This window comes from Rhinolophus sinicus, chromosome 17 (assembly GCF_057876585.1).
Source record: "Rhinolophus sinicus isolate RSI-liver-muscle chromosome 17, RSI-T2T, whole genome shotgun sequence".
Classification (NCBI taxonomy): Eukaryota; Metazoa; Chordata; class Mammalia; order Chiroptera; family Rhinolophidae; genus Rhinolophus; species Rhinolophus sinicus.
The window spans coordinates 183,161,212-183,182,499 of NC_142517.1; the positions used below are offsets into that span (position 1 = coordinate 183,161,212).

A 21,288-nucleotide genomic window follows, 5' to 3' on the forward strand; every position below is an offset into this window, starting at 1 on the left:
CTCTGCTCATGCTTTATCTGCATGACATGAGGATTTGATCTCTTGTCTCTGAAAAGTAACTCAGTATCCTGTTAAAAGGATAGGACCATTTTGAGCTAGTTTTGTGCTTACACATATGAGATGATTTGTTGGAAAGTCCACCAAAAGTTCTGCCCTTTTGATGGTTCCCACAAAGAACAAAATGATGTTGCATAAATCATTTTTACAAGGGTATCATAAAATTTAATTTCATACAAATGAAACAGTTCAATTCCCTTGAGAAATGGTCCCCTTATTGATTATTAACAAGCAGAAGTTGTTTAAACTATGCTTTTTCCAGATGCATGGAACCATTTCAGTTCCAGAGGACTCAGGTCAGGGAACCTGGTGCACTCGGGTTCATGGTCCTGTTCCCATTAACTATGTGTGTCACCTTGACCGGGTCACTTCCCCTCTTTGGGCCTTATTGTTATTTTCTTCTATAAAACTAGACCCGTGACTTTCAGATTTACTCATGTGAAGGAGCAATCAGAGTCAAGGGCTTTTCCTTGAATACCATATTCTTTACTGAACACCATAAAATAACGGCAAATTTAGTTGGACTAAAAGGAATAGAAACAATTTTAGACTTAGAAAACTGTGGGGACAGAGCCAGGAGTGCAGTTTCCAGGCTCTCGGCCTCACATGGAGAGGTGCTGGCTCAGGTAGTAAATGGCCATCAGCTGTGGCTAGTTGGCCGTCACCTGTAACCAGTGAGCTATTGGCCACTAATATAACTGCTGTGGCTACGCTAGCAGAAAATGGGGGCTAGCAAGAAGATGGTGGCTGAGCTAGCACGGCGGGTTGCAGCTAACAAGTGGGGTTGGTTGGTTGGCAGAGAAGCGGACGGCAGGTTGCAGATCGTGTGGCTCCTGCTTCTTGTGTCTCCAACCCAGCCGCCAGTGAGACTATAGTGGTATGACTCCCCTATCCATGGCTCCGTGGGTGTTCCTTTTTGGCCTCACCATGTCCTGCGTTCTTATGTGGGGAGCAGGAGCTGAGACCCCGCATGACACCCTACATGACAAAAACATAACTGTATTATAATATCCCTGTACCGGATCAAAACTAGGATCACAGAAGCCCATTAAAAAGAAGAGAAAGGAAAAGAAAAAGGTCACCCAATTAAACATGGTCAAATATTTGCAAATTACCCTCATAAGTATTTGTTTTCTACTTATTCATTCCATCTTATTGTCAGCCTTCACTTTCGGTGCCATTAGTTTTAGAGAAATGGATGGGAGAAAAACTTTAAAGAAATTCTGCCCACTAACGATTTCTGCTAATTGAGAAAAGTCTGATTTTCAACTGTAGCTGTGAAACCCCTCAATCTTGCTGGGGAAACAGCGATGGCCTGTGAAAAGAATGTCCCCACTACTTTAAAAAGTCTCACATTCTATGCTTTACCATATTTCTGTGGTTCAACGAAACAGCCCACTTGCCTCACATAAATATGGTGTCTGAGAGCCCAAAGAGTTTCTAGTCAAATCCGTAATTTGCAGATGAAGTCACGCCTAGAGAGGTTCTGAGGTTTCCCTGAATTCACCGGGCTGCTTAGTGGTCAGGCGGGGCTTAGAACCGCGGTCTCCTGTTTCCCGGTGTTTTTCTACTCAGTGAGCTTGCCTCATGATAAATAACACACACACCCCAGTGCACATGTAGTTAATTCGTTGTTAATGTTCTATCACCATTTGTGACTTAGCCAAAAATTATTTCTTCACTTGAGAATTTGACATTAGAAATCTCATCCCTGGGGAAAGAAACTTCTACCTAATCCACCTTTTTCTGTCATTACTATAGTCCTTTAGATAACTGAAAAATAGTTGTTTACAGACCAAACCCCATCTGTTAGTGTTGCTGATTTTCACCCACGATTTGAATGCTGCTGAGTCAACTTCACGGCACCGTTTCTTTATCTGAGAGATTAATTCATTCTCTCAATCTTTATTTACTTTGCCTTTGAACTTAGATCATGTCATAATAAACATCCTTTGAAGTTTTACTTAAATAGCTGTTTCATAATCTCAAAGAGCAGAGACCTCTGCAAGCAAGTGTTCAATGTCAAATCATAGTCATATTAAAACAAGACAAATACGTTTATGTTCTGAGTTCACAGTGTAACATAAAAAGCCCCAGAAAGGTGGGCATGTGGACAGTTATCATCTGTCTAGATGAATCCTTAGACTCCTGAGCTGGGATATCTGTTCTAAGTTAGCCTGTTTAGTAGCAAAACAGAACTTTATTGAAGAAAATCCTGCCCCAAAAGAATTCATCAGTCACATCTATTTAAGGAGATAAAAATCAAACAAACCTTAATCAAATAGTCTTAGCTCCAAGAAGCACTAAAAGGAAACCTTATTTAAAATGAGAGTCGCATGGCTTATTTTAGGTTCTTTTTACAAGAGCCTGCTTTCTGTCCACCTTCCCAAAATTAAAGCATGAGCTCCCTCTGCTGAGTGAATTAGTCTTGTGTCGATGAAACACAATCTAAAACATTTGTGCATTGCTTATTAGTTCCATTTAAAAAAAACCTCATGACTATAATATGGAGTGGAAAGGAAAGGTAGAGAAAAGTAATTTATTAAGGTAGAGAATCTTGAGGGTTTTTTTTTTTTTTTTCTCTAAGCACTGACCCCTGGAATGGCAATTCTTTGTAACCACCGATGTAATTACCAGAAAGTGTTTACAAGCCCGTTCTCACACCCACCCTATTATCTGGCTTCAATTCTTCATAGCACTTATGTCTGAAATTATATTACTTATTTATTCATTGATCTGGTTATGGCTGTCACCCCTACTAGAATGTTGACTTCCTGATAGCATAGATGTTGTCTGTGCTTTCAGCACCTAGAACAGTGCCTGGCACACAGTAGGTACAGAGCAATATTTGTTTAATAAATGGAGGGAGAGAGGGAAGCAGGCAGGCCAGCATTTACTTATAGTGTCACTTAGGATTATGATTCAATTAGAGAACGATTCCGTGCCAATCACGGAACTAGATACAAATTTAGTAGGAAATGAAAAAATGAGAAAATTAATGAAGCATAGTGAAAGGTGTGGCATTCAAGCTCAACCTGAAAGATGGAAAGGGTTTAGTCAAGTTAGACAAAGAAACAAGCATTGTGCTAGGCAATAGGGATACAATCTTTAAAAAAAAAAAAAAAAAAAAGGGGGTGGACTCTGCCCTCATGAAGCCTACAGCCTGATGGTGAAGACAGATGTCAAACAAATAATCACACAAATAAACGGTAAATTTGCAACTGGGCCAAGAGCTGCAAAGGAGAGATAGATGATGTTAGAAGAGCAGATAACAGGGTGCTCCAACTTTAATGGGGGGTCAGGGAAGGCTTCTCCTACCTAAGATCAGAAGGTAAGGGGCAATGACCAGGTAAAGAGTGTAGACGCAGCATGTACCAAGTGCCAGAGACCGAAAATAGTGCTGTGGCTGCAGAGTGAGGGGAGAAGGCAGGTGAGGGACCACACAGCACCTGGTGAGGGAGCGTCGTCTTTGTCCCAAGAGCAATAAATGGTCCTGGTTGTTTTAGCAACTTTTTAAGGATTCTAAGTTCTTTTTACGTTCTGTTCCCTATGTTTCTGTATTTATAAGATGGTCTACAACAAGTATGTGTTATTTCAGTAATCAGAAAAACAATAGAACATTTATGAAAGAGAAAAGTATAGTCTTCTTTCCCTAATTGCCTTATTCTTTTCCAGGCTTGCAGAATATTAATGAAGGTATTTAATTATCAGAGATGACCCTAATGGCGGCCCAGGTGCAGGACATCCTAGGAGATAACACCCCAAAGTCTCTGAAGAGAAGACGCGTCAATCATCTGAGAGCTGGACAACAGGTCAGGAATCTGGTGTATATTCTTTTTACAAACATCTGAATGTGGCGACCTTAGTGAGGAAAGTTTGTATCATCTAATACTCCTACTGTTTCCTGCTATGTCCATCTGTGTTTTTCACATGACTGAGTCAGATAAAATGCCTAATTTCAGATAATTCTGGTATAAGTTTTAAGAGGGGTGGCGGGACTGCCTTCCTGGTCCTCCCACCCACGACCCAAATCTTGTCTGCAATTTTCTGTTGAGGATCTATCTGGTCCAGAATGGTCTATATTTCACAACTTCCAAAAGTGTTCTTTAACTTGTTACCTAATAAATACAACTAACGGATTCTTTAAGAATAATTGACCTGGTAACAAATACAAATAAGAACAACACAATTTACTCTACCTTTGAGGGGAATTCTTTATTATAACAACTATGATATATAACAAATAGCTATATAATATTTACTTAAATAAACATATACATAACTATAAATAGCACAGCAGAGTTATTCTGGTTAACCCTCAATCTCTTTGTATAAAAGAATTGTTGGGTTGTCTGTGGCCCAGTCTAAATCCTCTGTTTTGAACACTGTGGCTTTGCATTCCTGCTGGTCTCTTCTGGACCCTGTGCTGTTCACGTTCTAGACTTCCTGCACTAGAATGGTTGCATTTCTTATGAGGGCCTTTAACCAGAGAGGGTAACCTCCATCATTCTGTCTGCAATCCATGCTCACGGTGAACTCTTCAAAGATGGAATCCTCAGCAATTGCCTCCTTGGGAGGCAGCTTCCCCAGACCGAAGGTTGTGACAGTGTGTTGTCCACAATCCATCTCTCTTCCACCCCCTCCCACCTCTCTCCGTGCTTATCAGCTCTGTTCTACTTGTATCTGTACTGCAAGGGTTTTCATAGTGCCCGGCTGGGAAGATAAACATTTATCCTGTTGCAGATGTCACTGTTTCAGGAACGCTGCCTGGTCCTTTCTTTCAAACACGCTCTACCTCAGCAACTGCCTCACCCCACAACTCACTCTCTTGCCTCTTGTCCCCCCTTCTCTACCTTCCTCCATATCGTAGTCCGTTTGGGCTGTTGTAACAAAATGCCACAGACTGGTAGTTTATTTTTCGTAGTTTATTTTTCGTAGGCTGGAAATCCAAGATCATGACACCAGCTAGGTTACATTCTGGTGAAAACTTTCTTCCTGGTTCCAAGCTGGTGCCTTCTTCCTGTGTCTTCACATGGTAGAATGGATGGGGAACTCACTGGAGACTCTTTTATAAGGCACTAATCCCATTCATGAAGGCTCTGCCCTCATGACCAAAGCACTTCTCAAAGGCCCCTCCTCCTAACCCTCTTATCTTTGTGGGTTAGGATTTCAACATATGAATTTGGGGAGTACACATTCAGACTACAACACACACACACACACACACACACACACACACACACACACACACACACACACACACTACCCATCCTGCTAGTCCCAACCGGCTGCAGGCACCCAAGGTGACGCTGCTTAACCATTTCTTGTCTATCATGCAAGCTACACATCCATAGTTTTCCGAATAACTTCTTCATGCATAAGTGATAATTTGAGTCCTTTTTTAAACTTTTTTAAAAGTTTATACATTGGTATCTTTTATGGGAAAATTTATAACTATAGTGGAATCCTCATAAAAGGATTCATGAGGATCGTAAGACATATTTCCTAGTGTCAAGAGCCTAGTGAATGTAAAATATCTAATTTTATCTTGACTTATCAGGTAAATTAATTGGAAAGGGAAGCTTCAAAAGGACCAGCCTGGGGGCAGTGCCCCTATGTGGTGAAACAGAAGACAAAACAGAACACTTCTTGGTTTATAAACTACACAAGAAAAATCAGTCTCTTTTTCACTTGACTTTTGACCAAAAAAAGTGTGTTAGCCAATCTGACCCACGGCCTTATCCATCAAGCTGGCTTCTGAATGTCTTTTACCTCTTACCACGAATCAAACCCATCTTCAAAGGGTAAAGATTTATTGCCATGGAGACCACAGGCTTTCCAAGAACATCCCTCCAAAGAATTCCCAACATGTCTTGAGACAGATAGCACTATTGAGCTAAATGTGTCTTCTCTCCCAAGATAACTACTTCAAGGGGAGTAACAGCTGTTTGCGTGTCCATCTTTCAAGATTTGGGGTTTAAATAATCCCATGACTTTATGGCTGTCTTTCATGTACTGATGTTACTGCTGTCATTTGTATTTCGTTTGTCAACGTCACTGTTCTCATGAGCAATACACCCGTGACTACCATCGAACCTCTAGAGACATTTCAAACTCACTGCGTGCTCTCTCCCACAACATGCCCATCTATCATTGTCACCACATGTACCCACAGACTCAGATCCTTCTGCCCTACAAATCTCACATTGAAACTTTGCCAGTGTGCATCCCATTAGGTGGAGGGCTTCTGCTCGGTCAGCACAGGAAAAAGCCTAGCTTTTCCAAGACAGGGTCCCAAAATATTTCTGGATATAACCCGATCATGGGAGAGTCATGATACGTGTGGTTACTTTTCAATTTCATTTTAACTTTAAAATGCTTTTTTATAATAAGAACACTACTGGACTTAATAAGATATAAAGTAGTTTCAGTAGTATATGTTACCTTTAAGTGAAATGCTTTTTAATTCTTAACAGAAGGAACACAACAATTTTTTTTCAACTGGAGCAACAAATACAAACCTTAAGCCAGAACAAGTCCTGGTGTCTGTTTTCATTCCTGTCTCCGGAAATGTACAAGAATATGAAACGTATGATGTTCACTTTCATCTGTTTGATTTTAGTTGCTTTATTTTTATCTTGAATTAAATTCCAATCATAAAAATAGAATTTGCAGTGAACATTTTATACATTCCAAGGTGAAAACAATAACAGAGTAAAGGTTGATCTGCTTTATTAGAGAACTTCAGGAGAGTGCATGATTTCCTTATCCTTCTTTTTCAAATGCTCTGAAAACCTAGGTTCTTTGGAATCACAAATCATATCATTTAAAGAGACTAATAAGCTTATTGTACAGGTAAGGAGATTGAAATCCAAAGAATTGTGATTATTTCAACACAGTTTCACAGTGAATGGGTGGCAGAACCAGGACCAAAATACGGAAACAATTAGCATATTCTTATATGCCACCAACAGGGGGCAGCAGAGGCCTTCTGTCCTGCTTCCATGTATTTTATGTTCGTTTTTCAAAGTGGCGTTTTCTCTGATGCGGTTTCTGAAGTTTCAGAATGCAGCAAGAAAACACATGTTATCAGTTCTTGTAACAATGAGTAATCAGGCAGTGGCTGGCTAGGTGGTATCTCTGGGGCCTTCTCTCCAGCCTAGAATACGCACATCCAACATGGCAGGAGTCTTGCTGTCGCACCCCTCAGAGCCCAGTGGATGGCAGCACCTCTGTTCCTAGGTTATTACTGAGTCTGGCCGCTGTCTCTGCAGGAAGCTGGCATTGAAAGCACTGGGGCTCAAATCTGGATTTTTCCGTGAGAATCTTTTCCAGTAGTCAATAAATTAAGCGACTAGAAACTAGTTAAGCAACTGAAGCTAGAAAATTTCCGGAAATTATTTACATTCTAAGCAACTACCAGCACAGTCATATTATTTGCATGGCTTCGGGGTTGGAAATGAGGCGTGCTTGGGAGGGGAAGATGAAAGATAAAATCAGAGTGTGAGTGCAAAGACCTAGCCTGAACCAGCTCCCTCCCGTTTGGGGAAACTGAGGTTTAGGGAGTCTCCCTCTCTAGTCCGAGGCCCTCAGGCTCCCTGCCCAGACTGTGGCCCCAGACTCCTTTCCCTGCTGTAGCCCGGTTCCTCCTGTGGTCCTCTCTGCCTGCCCTCTCCTGGTCCACCCTTCCCAGTCCCTCACCTGGGACTCAGACTCCAGTTTCCATCAGTGAAGGGGCATTGTGGGGGAGGAGTGCATTCTTATATTCTTATCCTTGTCCTCACCTCCCACTGAAAAGGCAATCCTGTGCCCAACTCAGCATGGTGGAAATGGATTTTATCAGCCTTAACCTCTTCTTATCCAGCAATGCAGATTGGTTTTCAGGGAGCATAATAACACCTTTTTCTATATGTCCCATGGAGTAAGTATCTGCCCTGTCAACTGCAAAGCCACTTTTAGAAGTCCAAGGGGAGGTAGGCTTTTCACTGGGTACAGGGTCAAGGAAAGCATGGACTGAGAATCAATATAGGACGTGTAGGTGTCCTATACACATATAAACATACACACAGAGGGTGCCAAAAAATGTGTACACAATTTAAGAAAGAAAAAAACTGTATTAAAATTGTAATACTCAGTATATACCAATAACAAAAGATGAATACAAGTCGTGTATACATTTTTTGGAACCCCTGGTATTCGCACTTTCTCATGAGAAAAGTAAGACATGTCCTTCAATGAACATTTGACCAATACAGAAGAATATAAAGACAAAAAGAAAAATCTCTTGTAAACCTACCACCCATATACGTCAAAGTATTTTGAAAATATTAAAAACTTGATTCTCATGTCAACCTAAAGTAAGCGCATGTCAAAGATTTATTTAACTCACTAATGAGGGAACCAGCGAGATGATAAAACTGAATGAAAGTGAACTTGAGAGACAGAATAAACAGGCATTGCAAGAACAATTGAAGAATATTTTTAGTTTAGATACAAAACTGGTTAATATCTTACAGAGAATAAAACTGGAAACTTTGAGGGCAGAAATAATTTAATTCACAACTGGGAAAATATCCACATGTCATCATGTAACTTCGCAGACTCTAGGCTGTAATCAATAACAAATAATAACTTAAAGAAATGTTCTCCTAGGTAATCAGATTATCATCGGGTGGACCTGCTAGACTGTTCCAATAAGACATGTAAGGACAATAAGCATTCTTTGGCCTTTTTTCCAAGTCTCGGAATTTCTTAACATACCATTATAATTTTAATAGATTTCCTTCCAACCTTAGAGTTGTTAGCATATATATAAATATGTGAATAAATAAAACATATTTTTTACAAAGTGAGGATTATATTGTATATATAATCACACATATTTCTCTTTTCACTTAACCATGAACATTTTCTCATGTCACTAAATAGTTTTCAATAACAGGGTTTTTGATGGCTATTTTTTTTATTCAAATAAATGTGCCATAACTTATTAGCCAATCCCCATTGTTGAGGGAAAAATCATATTTTAGTGAATATTCTAGTGCATAAATCTTTGCACACATTTCCAATTATGTCCAATTCGAATTGATTCCTAGAAGTGAAGTTTCTTCATTTTTGCATACTTAATACTAATAGCCTTTAGAAAGATTGTTTAAATTTACCCTCTCAGTAACTGGTATGATTATACCCATTTCATTACACTCTTACCAACATCGGATATTATATATTTCTAATCTGTGATATTAGAGAAAAATGGTATCTTGTTATTTTTCATCAAAATTACTTTAATTATCAATGAAGTTATACTTTTTTCAGATGTTTATTGACCATTTATAGTTCTATCATGTTTTTATGCCATTGAAATCTCAGAAAAATGAACACCACTGACAGACTTAAAGAACAGAAATGTAACAAAAGGGCAGCTGGAAGCCCGAGGGAAATGTAGGGGGAAAGGATTTTAAAGCTGACCCCTGTGGCTGAAGCAGAAGGACTTATGTGACATACAATGATATGCACATGACCTTCAGGATCCGAGGCTAACCCACCACTGTACACCCAAACCGCCAGGGCAGAGAAGACAGAGAAGTGGTCAAATTTCTTTCCCAGATTACAGAGCCTCTTTCTACCACTGGCACCGACTGATCTGCTGTAGCTGGGGTGATTATTGGTCCATGTAGTTTTACCAGATCGCAGAAGAGAACCTTTTATTTGAAGAACGGCCTAGGAGTCATACCCAGGATCAGCGGAAGACATCTGCGAGGGTCGGGAGTGCTCATTACGTACCTGGTTACACAGAGTCACAGAATGTAAGAACCGACACCCCTTAAAAATCTTCTTTCACATATTGTCCCCTTGCCTGATGGGACTTTATCCTCACTCCACCTCCAAATTTTGAATTTCAGATGAGGTGACGCTATGACAATAGTGTGTAGGAGGATTAGTAGCGGCAGCTGCTATTTTCCAGGCACTTTTATACACATGACCACATGTAGTCCTCTTAACAACCTTAGATTATTTATTTGTACTAAGCCTTGCTTCAGAACGAATTTGAGGCACCTACGGACCCTGGTAAGTTGGCATGGATGTCTCCATCTTAAGATGAGGATACTGAGGCTTCCAGAATGCTTGTAAACTTCCTGAGGTCATGTAGCTAGTGGTGGCAGAGCCAGTATTCAAACCCAAGCCTGTGCTCTGCCCTACAAATAACCCCACAAATATAATCCAAGAGTATGTCACCCCCAGCTGACAGGGATCTTGCTGATGTATGTTTTGTTCCCTTCTGGCATATAACGGTGAAGATCGTGTATCAAGAGGTGGAGCCTGTGATGGTGGGCATTTAGTCAGAATCCAATTGGTCTTTTGATCACGAATCTTTACAGAAATTCCCAAAGCATGTTGTTACCATGGTACTTGAGAAACCACTTTATCTTGTGTGGCATTTCCCAGCTGTTGCAGAGATAACAGACTAAAAAGCACAATTAATCCTAAAAATTACAGTCTGCTTTTCTTTCTCTTACTACTGTCTGGGAATGCATCCTCTCAGCAATAGCAGGTCTCTACTTGTGCTCACTGCCCCTAAGTGGAAAAATGTGGAAAAATATTTGTGCAAAGAAAGGTCATAAATATATAAATATATATATATGTAAATTTGCTTGTATTTGCATAGAAGAACTCTAGAGGAACATACAAGAAACTAACAATGGTGGTCACCTTTGGTAGGAGTAAGTTGGAACTAGACAGAGAGACAGGGCTAAGAACAAGACTCTTCATCAAATATATTTTAATTGTTTCATTTTTAAAACATTTGTGTTGCCTCATTTTGAAATATAAATTTAAAATATAGCCTCAAAAAGTCTCTGAAATTGCCCATAAAGTCTAGAACATAAGATTTTCTACATGCGCTCCTACTCTGTAATGTTTATGCAGACTAAAGTTTGAAAACAACTTGACTAAAATAAGGAACAAAGGTTAAGATGCTATGCAGGTGTCTGGGTACTGAAATCATTCTCCTTTAACACACCTACCAAGTCCCTGGTTGGGAGTGGATGGGAAATTCTAAAGAGCATGTGCTTGCCTGCAGGGCTTAGGCTAAACCAATTATTAAGCCTCCAGAACAGGTGAATTTCTTCTTGTGAGGATTAAAGGAGTCCCAATTCCAGAGAAGGTTGAAATTCGTAGGTAAATTAAATATGCATGTAATGGGATCCTATTACATGGTGGTCATCTTTCCTGAAGTGTGCCAGGTCAGGGTACATGGTCTGAGAAGGGCAGCTGTCCCATTGAGGCACTGGATGTACTATCTGAAACCTGTGCTGTCCTAGCGAATTCTAGGAGTGATTATGAACATCACATGTGGTTTTCAGTGTGAGGGATACGTAGGTGACCAAAGTCAGAAAACTTGAATGCACTACCTGGGTAAAAACCCTTTTCTTTGTTACCTCCCACAGGATGCAAAATAACACAAATCATTCACTGGACCTGCAAAAAAAAAAAAAGGGGGGGGAGAGCAAGAGAGAAAAAACAAGGAAACATTGAGGAGGCATTTGATTCTATTGATCAAATCATTGATAGTGAATTCTTAAGTCCCTTATTATCATAAGACTTTTTAACATACTGATGCAATTTTAATCAATGACGTGGCTTCTGTAGAACTTGTATGCTATCACTCATTTTACGTTTTCTCATGGAAATTAGTAAGGAAATGGACCATCCAGAACATCAGACTCAGAGAGGAGAGGTGGTTTTTATGAAGGACCTTGATTCCTTGGCCAAAAAATTAGTACTGGTGCCGTAGACTGTGGAAGACATTTGAGATTTTGAATAGGAACGTGTGTGGGAACAGAGCCCCCAGAAAGCAGTTTCCAGGCTCTCGGCCTCACATAGAAAAGTGCTGGCTCAGGTAGTAAATGGCCATCAACTGTGATTGGATGGCCATCAGCTGTGGCTAGTTGGCCGTCAGCTATAACCAGTGAGACATTGGCCACTAATATAACTGCTGTGGCTACGCTAGCAGGAAAAAATGGGGGCTAGCAACAAGATGGTGGCTGAGCATGCAAGCAGTGCAGTGAGGGTTGCGAACAGTGTGGCTCCTGTTTCCTGTTTCTCCAACCCAGCCGCCAGCGAGAATATAGTAATATGACTCCCCTACCTATGGCTCCGTAGGTGTTCCTGTTTGGCCTCACCATATCCTGCGTTCTTAAGTGGGGAGCGGGAGCAGAGACCCCGCAGGCCACCCCGCACGACAGGTGGGGAGCGGGAGCAGAGACCCCGCCAGACTCCCCGTAGTCGGCAGGATCCCCTGCGTGTCAACGTGGTAAGAGCAAAATTTCCCTCTGGTGAACCTGGCAGTGCAGTTTAGATTGACGTGGGAAGAGACTGTCCACTGGAAACAAGGGTGAAGGTCACTACAGTATGCCACGTAGGAGATGATTGTATACTGTTTTGGGATACCCTTGGCTGTTGGCAGAATATGAAAGAATTCACAAGACTCAGAAAAATAGGAAAGCAAATTAAGGAAGGATGCCCATGGCAGAGAAGACAGCTGCCGTGGGTTTCTGTTTAGCTGGGGTTTTGTATTTTTCTGTGCAGGATGTAGGGTGCTTCTCAGTTTGCAGGGGGTTGCTGTTATAATTGGCTTCTTCTGGGAACTATTCTGTTCCCATCTATGATGGATGTAGGGTGCTTGTCAGCTTGTAGGTGCAGTGCTAGTGGGGGATTCAGAGCCAATTGGTTAATTTTTAAGCTCATTCCTGCTAACTCACAAGCTTGCTCCTGTTAACTCTTTACCTGTATCATCACAAGCTTGTTCCTGTTGCTCATTACCTGTCTCATCAGAGATGACTGGTGCGTTGAAGAAAAGAGGAGAATTTAAGTACAAGTCACCAACTAGGTGTGAAGAGCAAAGTAGAATCAAAGGAAACCTTGAAATAAGAGATTGGTTGGCTGAGGGAAAGAGGCATCATTAATGACATGGGAGACATATGACATGTTTGGAGGCAAGCAGATGAGGGATTTAAGGGACCAGCAGGGCATTCAAAGGGCACTGTCCACAGATGGTCAGAAGGGAATTCTGGTGCTTTGAGAAATGCTGAGGCTGGAGATGGGATGGGAGAAGCCATGAGAGTGAATGAAGTCACCAAAGGCAAGGATAATATCTAAAAATCTTGTGTGTGTGTGTGTGACATTGCACTTTCTTTATTTTATTAATGAATCAATACATCTTAAATGTTTAATTACTTATTTGAAAGCCCATTCAATGAGGTCCCAGAACTATTCTAATGGTGTATAGTTTGCATGCATTTGTAGAGAGTCTAAAAATCTATTTTAAAAATATGTATCTTACCTAGTTCTACAGAGGTTGTTATGTGGCCTTCAAATTAAAAAAAAAAAAAAAGAAAGAAAAAAAAAAAACACTTTAAGACAAAAATCTGAAGTATTAATAAAAGGGGTGGAAAGAGAAGGAATCTGATGAAAATTATAGCCACCAAACACAGAAGCTGGGGGAAAGGAGACCAAGACGAGATAGATAGAGAACGAGAGAAAAGCCCTAAAGATAGACTCTTCAGCAACACTTTCAGTTGGAGTTATTACTAAATTCCCAGAATTCTGTCACCTAAATCATTAAAACTGGATGAACCCAATAATTCCAGGATGCCCATCCTAGACACTTAAGGGTATGAATTCAAATGCTGCTCATATATAAATATTTTCTAATGCCAGGTCAGTATAAATCTGTATTGATGGGTTGATCACTAAATACTTCACCAAGTCATCCCAGTTGCCCTGACACTTTTCTTGTGCCATCTGTAGCTTCTTGAATGCAAGCAAACTTTATTTTTTAATGCCTACGATTCATTACAGATTTCTGAACATTCTACATCCTACTTGGGTAAAATTTAGAACAAAAGATCCATCCTCCCTCCTTCCTCCTCTTCTCCCCTCACAGGCAACTATTTCTTCACAGCTAAGGTCCCTGTGAGGTTTAAAGAGGCCTCTTTCAGTGGTGCCAAATGGTGGTTTGGGTTTAATATTTATAATAAATAGAAAAAGAAAGAAAAACAATGTTGGGTTTCACTGTTGAAGTACAAATTTCTATATGCCATATAAAATCATCCTTCGCGACGTCAGGCTGTTTCATTACAAAAATGGATTCACCCTTAGGTGAGAACATCTTATCTGATGATTGAGTTGTTGCTCACATGAGTGATAATCAGTTTCTAGTTCTTGGGAATGTGGGCAGGTAAGGACACGGAGCCAAAAGTGTAAGAGGTTTTAATCATTGCACATAATTGCTCAATTATCTTGTGTAAAATAATAAGCATCTGTGTAAATTTTGTCATATTATATTCTTTGAAATCAAGACTGGAAAGCACATATTATCCCCATGACCTGAAAGAAAATAATATTAACATTTAGTAAAATGCAGTACATTCTGTCTTGAATATATTTAAATTAAGTACAATGGTACCTTGGTTTTCAAATGGTAATCCATTCCGGAAGTCCGTTTGTGTTCTGAAACGTTCAAAAACCGAGGCACCGTTTCCCCATAGAAAGTAATGCAAAATGGATTAATCCATTCCAGACCTTTAAAAGCAACCCCTAAAACTGCAAATTTAGCATGAACTTTACTATCTGATAATACCATAGATCCATAAAATTTACCGCGTTTGTAAACCGAAATGTTCGTCAACAGAGACAACTGAGGTACTATTACATCTCTAAAAATCAGACCCCCACCTGTTTGCTGTGTTTAACAGGGGAAGTACACCTTGGAGGACAGGAACATTTTTATGGGGAAATTCAAGGCAAAGGATAAAGAAATGGACATACATGTGTCAAGCCAGGATGCAGCATTCACACAGGTTGGTTCCTATCCAGTCATGATTTTGGGGCCATGTTGATGCATTTCTAAATGAGATGTTGTGGGGACAGAGTCCCAGAGACAAGTTTCCAAGCTCTCAGCCTCACGTGGAAGGGCGCTGGCTCGGCTATTAGATGTCATCAGCTGTAATCAGATGGCCATCCACTATGGCTGGGTGGCCATCAGCTGTTACCGGTTAGCCATTAGCCACTAATATAACTGCCGTGGCTATGCTAGGGGTTGGTTGGTTGGTTGGTTGGCAGAGAAGCAGACAGGCAGATTGTGGATCGTGTGGCTCCTGCTTCCTGTGTCTCCAACCCAGCCGCCAGCTAGAATATAGTGGTATGACTCCCCTACCTATGGCTCCATGGGTATTCCTTTTCGGCCTCACCATGTCCTACATTCTTGTGTGGGGAGTGGGAGCAGAGAACCCACATGACAGATGTCATTTTCTTGATTGATAGCTGTGGAACCCTGTATAAGACATAATGTTTAATCAAACATTGAACATCAAGATAGAAGCACAGCTCAGTCCCAATTTTTATTAGTCTTCTTCCCCTCCCCCTAATTCATTAATAATAATAATAATAATTGAGGCCATCAGGTATGAACTGCCCCGATCCCCATCTCCACTTCTCACTCCCACCACACACACAGTTTCAGAGGGTGAGGGGTCCTCCCTCCTTTCCAAGGCCAATCTTTATACCCTCATCTTTGATTCCACTCAGTGTCCACAACTGACTCACTTACAGGTGAGGTGGCTTGTATCTTGGGCATTCCCAGAGCACTCAACTATCCCGTGAAAAGTGTTGGAGGAGCCTTCAGAGGGAAATCGAGCAGGTCTCCTGAGGGGTGGGAGTGGCAAACAAGTATCGGAGAGCCACACACTCACAGAGACTTAGGGGCCCCTATATTCCAGTTATTAGCCCTTCACTCCTACTATGTCTATGACGTCTCTCAAAAGACACTCCAGGTTAACAGCCAAGGGACTGCCATTACCATCAGGCCTCATTAATGAGGCCCAGCTTTGGGCATTCCTCCATTTGTGCTTGTACCTGAGTCGGCAGTGGTGGTTGCATGCTATTTCAATATTCTTACTGCTATTAGCTTAAAGTCATTTTTATTTTCTAACAGCAAAAAAAAGAAAGAGTAAGTAAAACGTGATATGATTTGTCGAAAGAATTTATTTGGTTTAGAAGATAAGATAAGAAAGTACATTCATATTAGCTAAGATAAGAAAGTACACACCTGCTTATAGCTGTGCTTCCTGGAAGAGCTATGGAGCTGCAGGATGGAAAAGTGGGAGCCTCTACAATGAATACCTTTAGAATGTTTTGGATTGTGTAATATGTACATATATTACCTAGTCAACAAAATTATTATTTTTCTTAAATATGGAACCATCACTGATGCACATAGCCCATAAAGGAATGCTGATATGATGCTGGTGGGACCAGATCATAAATTTTGCCTCTTTAAAGCAGACCAGACATGTTCTTATGTAGCCCAGCTTCTAGGTAGAGTATCCAGGTATTCAGGGGCCATGAACCGTTACACAGACACACACACGCACACACACACACCATTTTTCAGAAAAGAACATACATGTAATTAAAAAGGCATGGGGCATATGTTCAATTTTAGTACTCTAACCAAAATTAGGTAGACTGTGATCTTAAGAGCTTCATCCAGGAGGTAATATTAGCTGAAATATTGAATGAAGAAAAGAGTGGGATTCAGTATTCTAAAGGGAAACCACTAGGTTTGTTATGGAAGTCACAATCCAAGTGATGTTTTCTGAGGTTTCTCCTGCTATTTTTATGGAGTAGACTGAAGATGGACATGGTCAGAGAAGACTCTAGAAATTGAACAACTGCAGTAGTCTGGATGTAAGGAGCTGAAGGCCCAAACAAGGGAATGGCTGTTGAAAGAGAAGAATTGGATCCTAGAAATGATGTGAGAAGAAATGAATGGCAGGGTTTGAACATGGTTTAATATTTGGATGAAGAATGTGAGAAATCAAGACTTTAAACCTTGCAGGACAGTTAAATGTTGATGCCATTAATATAAATGGAGAATCTGGCTAAAAGGTAGTAATAAAAGAATCAGAAAAATCACACTACACAGAGGTGATCCAATGAATAGCTGTTGATGACCAATCTTAAAAACTGAGAGTTATGCACAAAAACAATCACAAAAAGTGGTCTATTGTGACTCCTAAAAAAGAGCAACAGAATAGGAACTTCTTAAACATAGAGATAACTTCCTTAGCTGCCTCATTTGTTAGAAAGAACCAAGAAATGTATACTCTTTCCTGGAAGTAATTCTAATCTTTGTCTCTTAACTCGTATAGGCAAGAGGATGACAAGGTTTATGGAACGTTCCACAAACCCGAACTTGCAATCTCAAATCACTTAAATTTGTGATTCTTTTTTTTTTCTCTCTGGGACCAATCCGTTTTATTCTAGAGTGTGGTGATGACATATTAATAACTGGAGGATGCCACCCCTACTTAGGAAATGTATGGTGAGAGTAAGTCATTAGACCCAATTCAAATTCAGTGATTCACTAACTTGCAACTTCAAGTATCTGTAGAGCCTGTGCTCACCCTTATGTCTCTCAGATAATGCGATTGCTACACTAGATGACAATCTAGTGTATTGCTGCACTAGGTGACAGCTGAGTCAATCCACATGAAAGAAAAGGGGACATTAATGCAGGGAATGAGAGAAAGGCTAAAAGCAAGATGAAGCTATGACATTTTCAGATCTCCCTGTTTCTGGGGGTCTCAGGAATACAGACATATTGGATTTGGGGCGACCCTAGTCCAAGCCTGATTCATACTATGCATTTTATGTTGTAAAAGTGCTCCCACCTCGCTGACGGATAGTCTTCTGGCAACTTCAGCACTGTGGAATATAGCCTTGAGTCCAGAAAGACGCAGAAAATGCTGCTGAGAATCTGATAGCCATTGAAAAGCTCAGGTACTAAACCCCAGAGGTTTCAGCCTGTAAGTGGGATATTCGGTTCTCAGAGCCGTATCAAGCCTAATTTATAATCATGGATGGTTTGCACTCCACCATGGAATAGGAAGAAATCTTTGCTCACAAATCACCTTCTCTAGGAAATCCCTGAGTGAACCTGGATTCCCTACACAGTTAGTTCATTTAGCATCATAATTAGTGAATGTTTCCCAATGCCGAGTGCTGTCTTTCCAAGACCTGTGCAGACTTCCAGCCTTGAACATGTCATTCTGAATCAAATGGCTGGTCACAAGCCCATCTCTCTCCAGACCACTGGCTTCTTGTGGGAGGCAGGTTTCTGTCTTTGCATCTCTATTTTCTTGGTATCTAGTACACAAAATACACATAAGGAGGCTCACTAAGTATGTGCTGAAATGCAGTGTGTGATAGCAGAGTATACCGGAGTCGGGGAGTCAGGCAGGAAGAGGCCCCAGATGCCTGCTCTCTTTGGAGTGGTCATTCATTCAACAGATGGATAACCAGTTCGGGGTCTTTTCATAGGACTTGCCAAAGAGTACCAATAAGTCAGCCAGAACAGTGATTGAGAACTACATCACTAAAAATCATGGAAGAAACTCAGAACATTTAGTTTGAAGAAGAAAACTGAGGTGAGAGTGTGGGTGCTCCCATCAAGAGACAGGAATAACCCCAGGGAGGAAAGACTGCACATATGGATGCTCAAACAGAACAAAACACAGAAACTGGTCAGCCAGGACAGAATTCCCACACTTCCAGTCTCACCCCATCCTCTCCCTATAGTCTCTAAGGTGGGGCTCACTGGATTTGGTTGTCACACCCCTCTGGCAGCTACTGTTGTACATAGGAGCTCCTAACACTGACCCTCTGCAACCCCATCTTCAGCTGATTGGGCAGCTGGGATGAGGACCCGGCCCCGGCCAGCCAAAATGCTGTCCCTTCTCAAAGTTCCGCAGGGCTGTGGCAGGAGGGGTAGAGCCATTCATTTCTCTGAGGGAAGGTGCAGCCAGAAATAGTTAGGTCACTGGTTCTCAAAGTGTGGTCCGTGGACCAGCAGCAACAGTGTCACCTGGGAATTTGTTAGAAATGCACACGCTCATGCCCAGGCCTGCTGGATCAGAAACTCTGTGTGGGGGCCCAGACATTTGTTTTCATAGGCCCGCCTTTATAATTTTAATGCAAATTAAGTTTTGAGAACCATCAGGTCAGGTACAGATTAGAGCCTGTCCCAGGAAAATCTCTCCACTGCTTATAACAAGGGGAACCACTTATCTCTCTCCTGTCACTTGGCCTAGATGGTGTGGTATTGGGTGAGGAGGAAGAGGAAACTGGGCGACAATGGTGGATGTGGTGCTGGGTCAAGATGTTTCTTGTAACCTATATATGTCTTGGTTGAAAAATACACACCTTGAAAAGCAAACCACAGAAAGAGAATTGTGATACATCATTATGGCTTTTTCCTTGTGTACTTCTGAAACTGGACAAGGTGACGCTCTCCCCAGTTACTGCCAAACAGATAGATTATCCTAGAATTTGAAAGGGTCACAATCGTTGGAAAGGAGATTCTTCTACCAGTTATACCCTGTGTTTAGCCAAGGTGATGGCATTGTTGGGTACATTAGAAAGGGCTCCTTCCTCCTGGTAGGTGCCCCTCACAGGTCGGGGCCTGGTGGGAGGGGAGTGGAGGCTGGATTTCACCCCATTGCCCGGAAGCCCATGTGCAGGAGCCAGCCTGCACAGCCAGGCAGGATGGGATGACAGGGCCTTCTGCAGAGGACAGGGCGAGTGAGTGCCCCTGACACAGCTGAGCAAGGCCCACGTGCCAGGCTGCTTGGATGACTGGAGAGGGAGATATGTAAAGACATTAGGAGGGAGGGACCAGGACTCAGGATTGTGTGTGTGGAGGGGGTGGGATTCAGGCGGCAGGTGGACCCTAGTCACCATGGTGGGGGTAGGCAGAGAGGAGAAGACTAAAGGATTGGAGAAGGATGGTAAACAATACCCTTTCACAGGAGGAAGAAGGTAGGGTTGGGGGTGTCAGTGGCAATTGGCAATTGAAAAGGATATGGAAACATATACCCTCAGAATACGTCCCAGGGCACATCTAACCCCGAGACCCTCCCTGGCAGGCAGCGCTCACCAAGAGGACACATTGGAATCTCCAAAAAGGAACATGTATTCCTTGAAGGAGGATTGACTCATTGATGGCATACTCTAAGTTTATACTTTGGGGGATAAAGCCGATTATTTACTTAATTTGAAGTAGAGAGGATAAACATTTGGCACAGGCCTGACTACGAGTGTCAGTCAAAAAGTAAGATATTTCTAAAGTTTTCTCATGTAAAAGCTGGGATGGTGTGGATAATGCCTGAAACTGCAGCCAGCCTCACCCATCCCACCGACACAGTGCCCTCGGGCCTGTGCCCTCCAGGACTTGCTAGTCTCCCTCACTGGTTGGCAAGCTGGGCCAGCTACTGGATTACTGCCTGGGCCTACCTTCCTGCAGAACAGAGCTCCTTCAGGGTCTATAGTTCCTTGCACAAATAGAAACCAAGATCTGCAACCAAGCTCAGAGCAGCCCTGGAACTGGTCATAAGGGGCAGTTGAAAACACCATCACGTTAAAAAAAAAAAAAAAAAAAAAAAGAGCCCAGGCAGGCATTTATTTGGAAGAGGCTAGGGACTGTCAGCCAGGACTGACACGTTTAATCGGTGGTGTATTTATTCAACAAGCATTCTCTGAGCCCCTGCTTGGTCAGTAACTGGGTCAGGCTGGAGAATACAGCAGTGAACAAGACAGAAGTCTCACTTCATCTTTTGCTTCCCAGTGGCCTTCCAGCTGTATGTTCCAGGAATGCAAGGGAGGGGACCCGTTCAGATGTTTTTCTAAGTCACCTAGGCAAGTGGTCACTTTGGTCACTCCCCATGGGCTAGGTGTCCTAAGACATGTTTATTAAAAATCTTCCCTTTTGATTTTATCTCCTCTACCCCCAAGGACTAGGTAAGTCAGGAATGTTTCTAGGGTTTTCTGTGTTCTTTACCATAACAGACCCTGTGGCTGCAGCTGGCAGGGCGAGGGGCCTGGCTCCAATTTTGCAATGGACAGCCCAGCCACGCCAGGGCTGGTTCAAATGGCCTATGTGAATCAGTTTGCACACCTGGTATGCGGTCCCTCCTCCCTATCTGGGAATTCTCACAACTCCTTCCTGATGCCTGATGCACATGGGGGCGGGAGACATATGTCAATTTAAAGGTGAACTTGTAAGTTCAACAAATAGAATGCTTTCATTTGGAAAATAAGAGTTACCCGTTTTTAAGTTTCAAATAGAAAGCTGTAAGATGTTTGTATTTATCAAAAGGAAATATGGATTTT

General features: G+C 41.7%; 1 protein-coding gene across 1 annotated transcript in view; it reads left to right on the top strand.

Moving 5' to 3' along the window:
- The first annotated feature begins 3,287 nt into the window (after positions 1 to 3,287).
- The window catches only part of LOC109455121 (aldehyde oxidase 4-like), a 113,649-nt gene continuing 95,648 nt past the window's right edge, over positions 3,288 to 21,288 (top strand). The window contains exons 1-3 of the mRNA XM_088793953.1: positions 3,288 to 3,388; positions 3,733 to 3,869; positions 14,814 to 14,918. Coding sequence (XP_088650079.1) covers positions 3,771 to 3,869; positions 14,814 to 14,918 — 204 coding nt within the window. The 5' untranslated portion in view covers positions 3,288 to 3,388; positions 3,733 to 3,770. The remainder of the gene's footprint in view (positions 3,389 to 3,732; positions 3,870 to 14,813; positions 14,919 to 21,288) is intronic.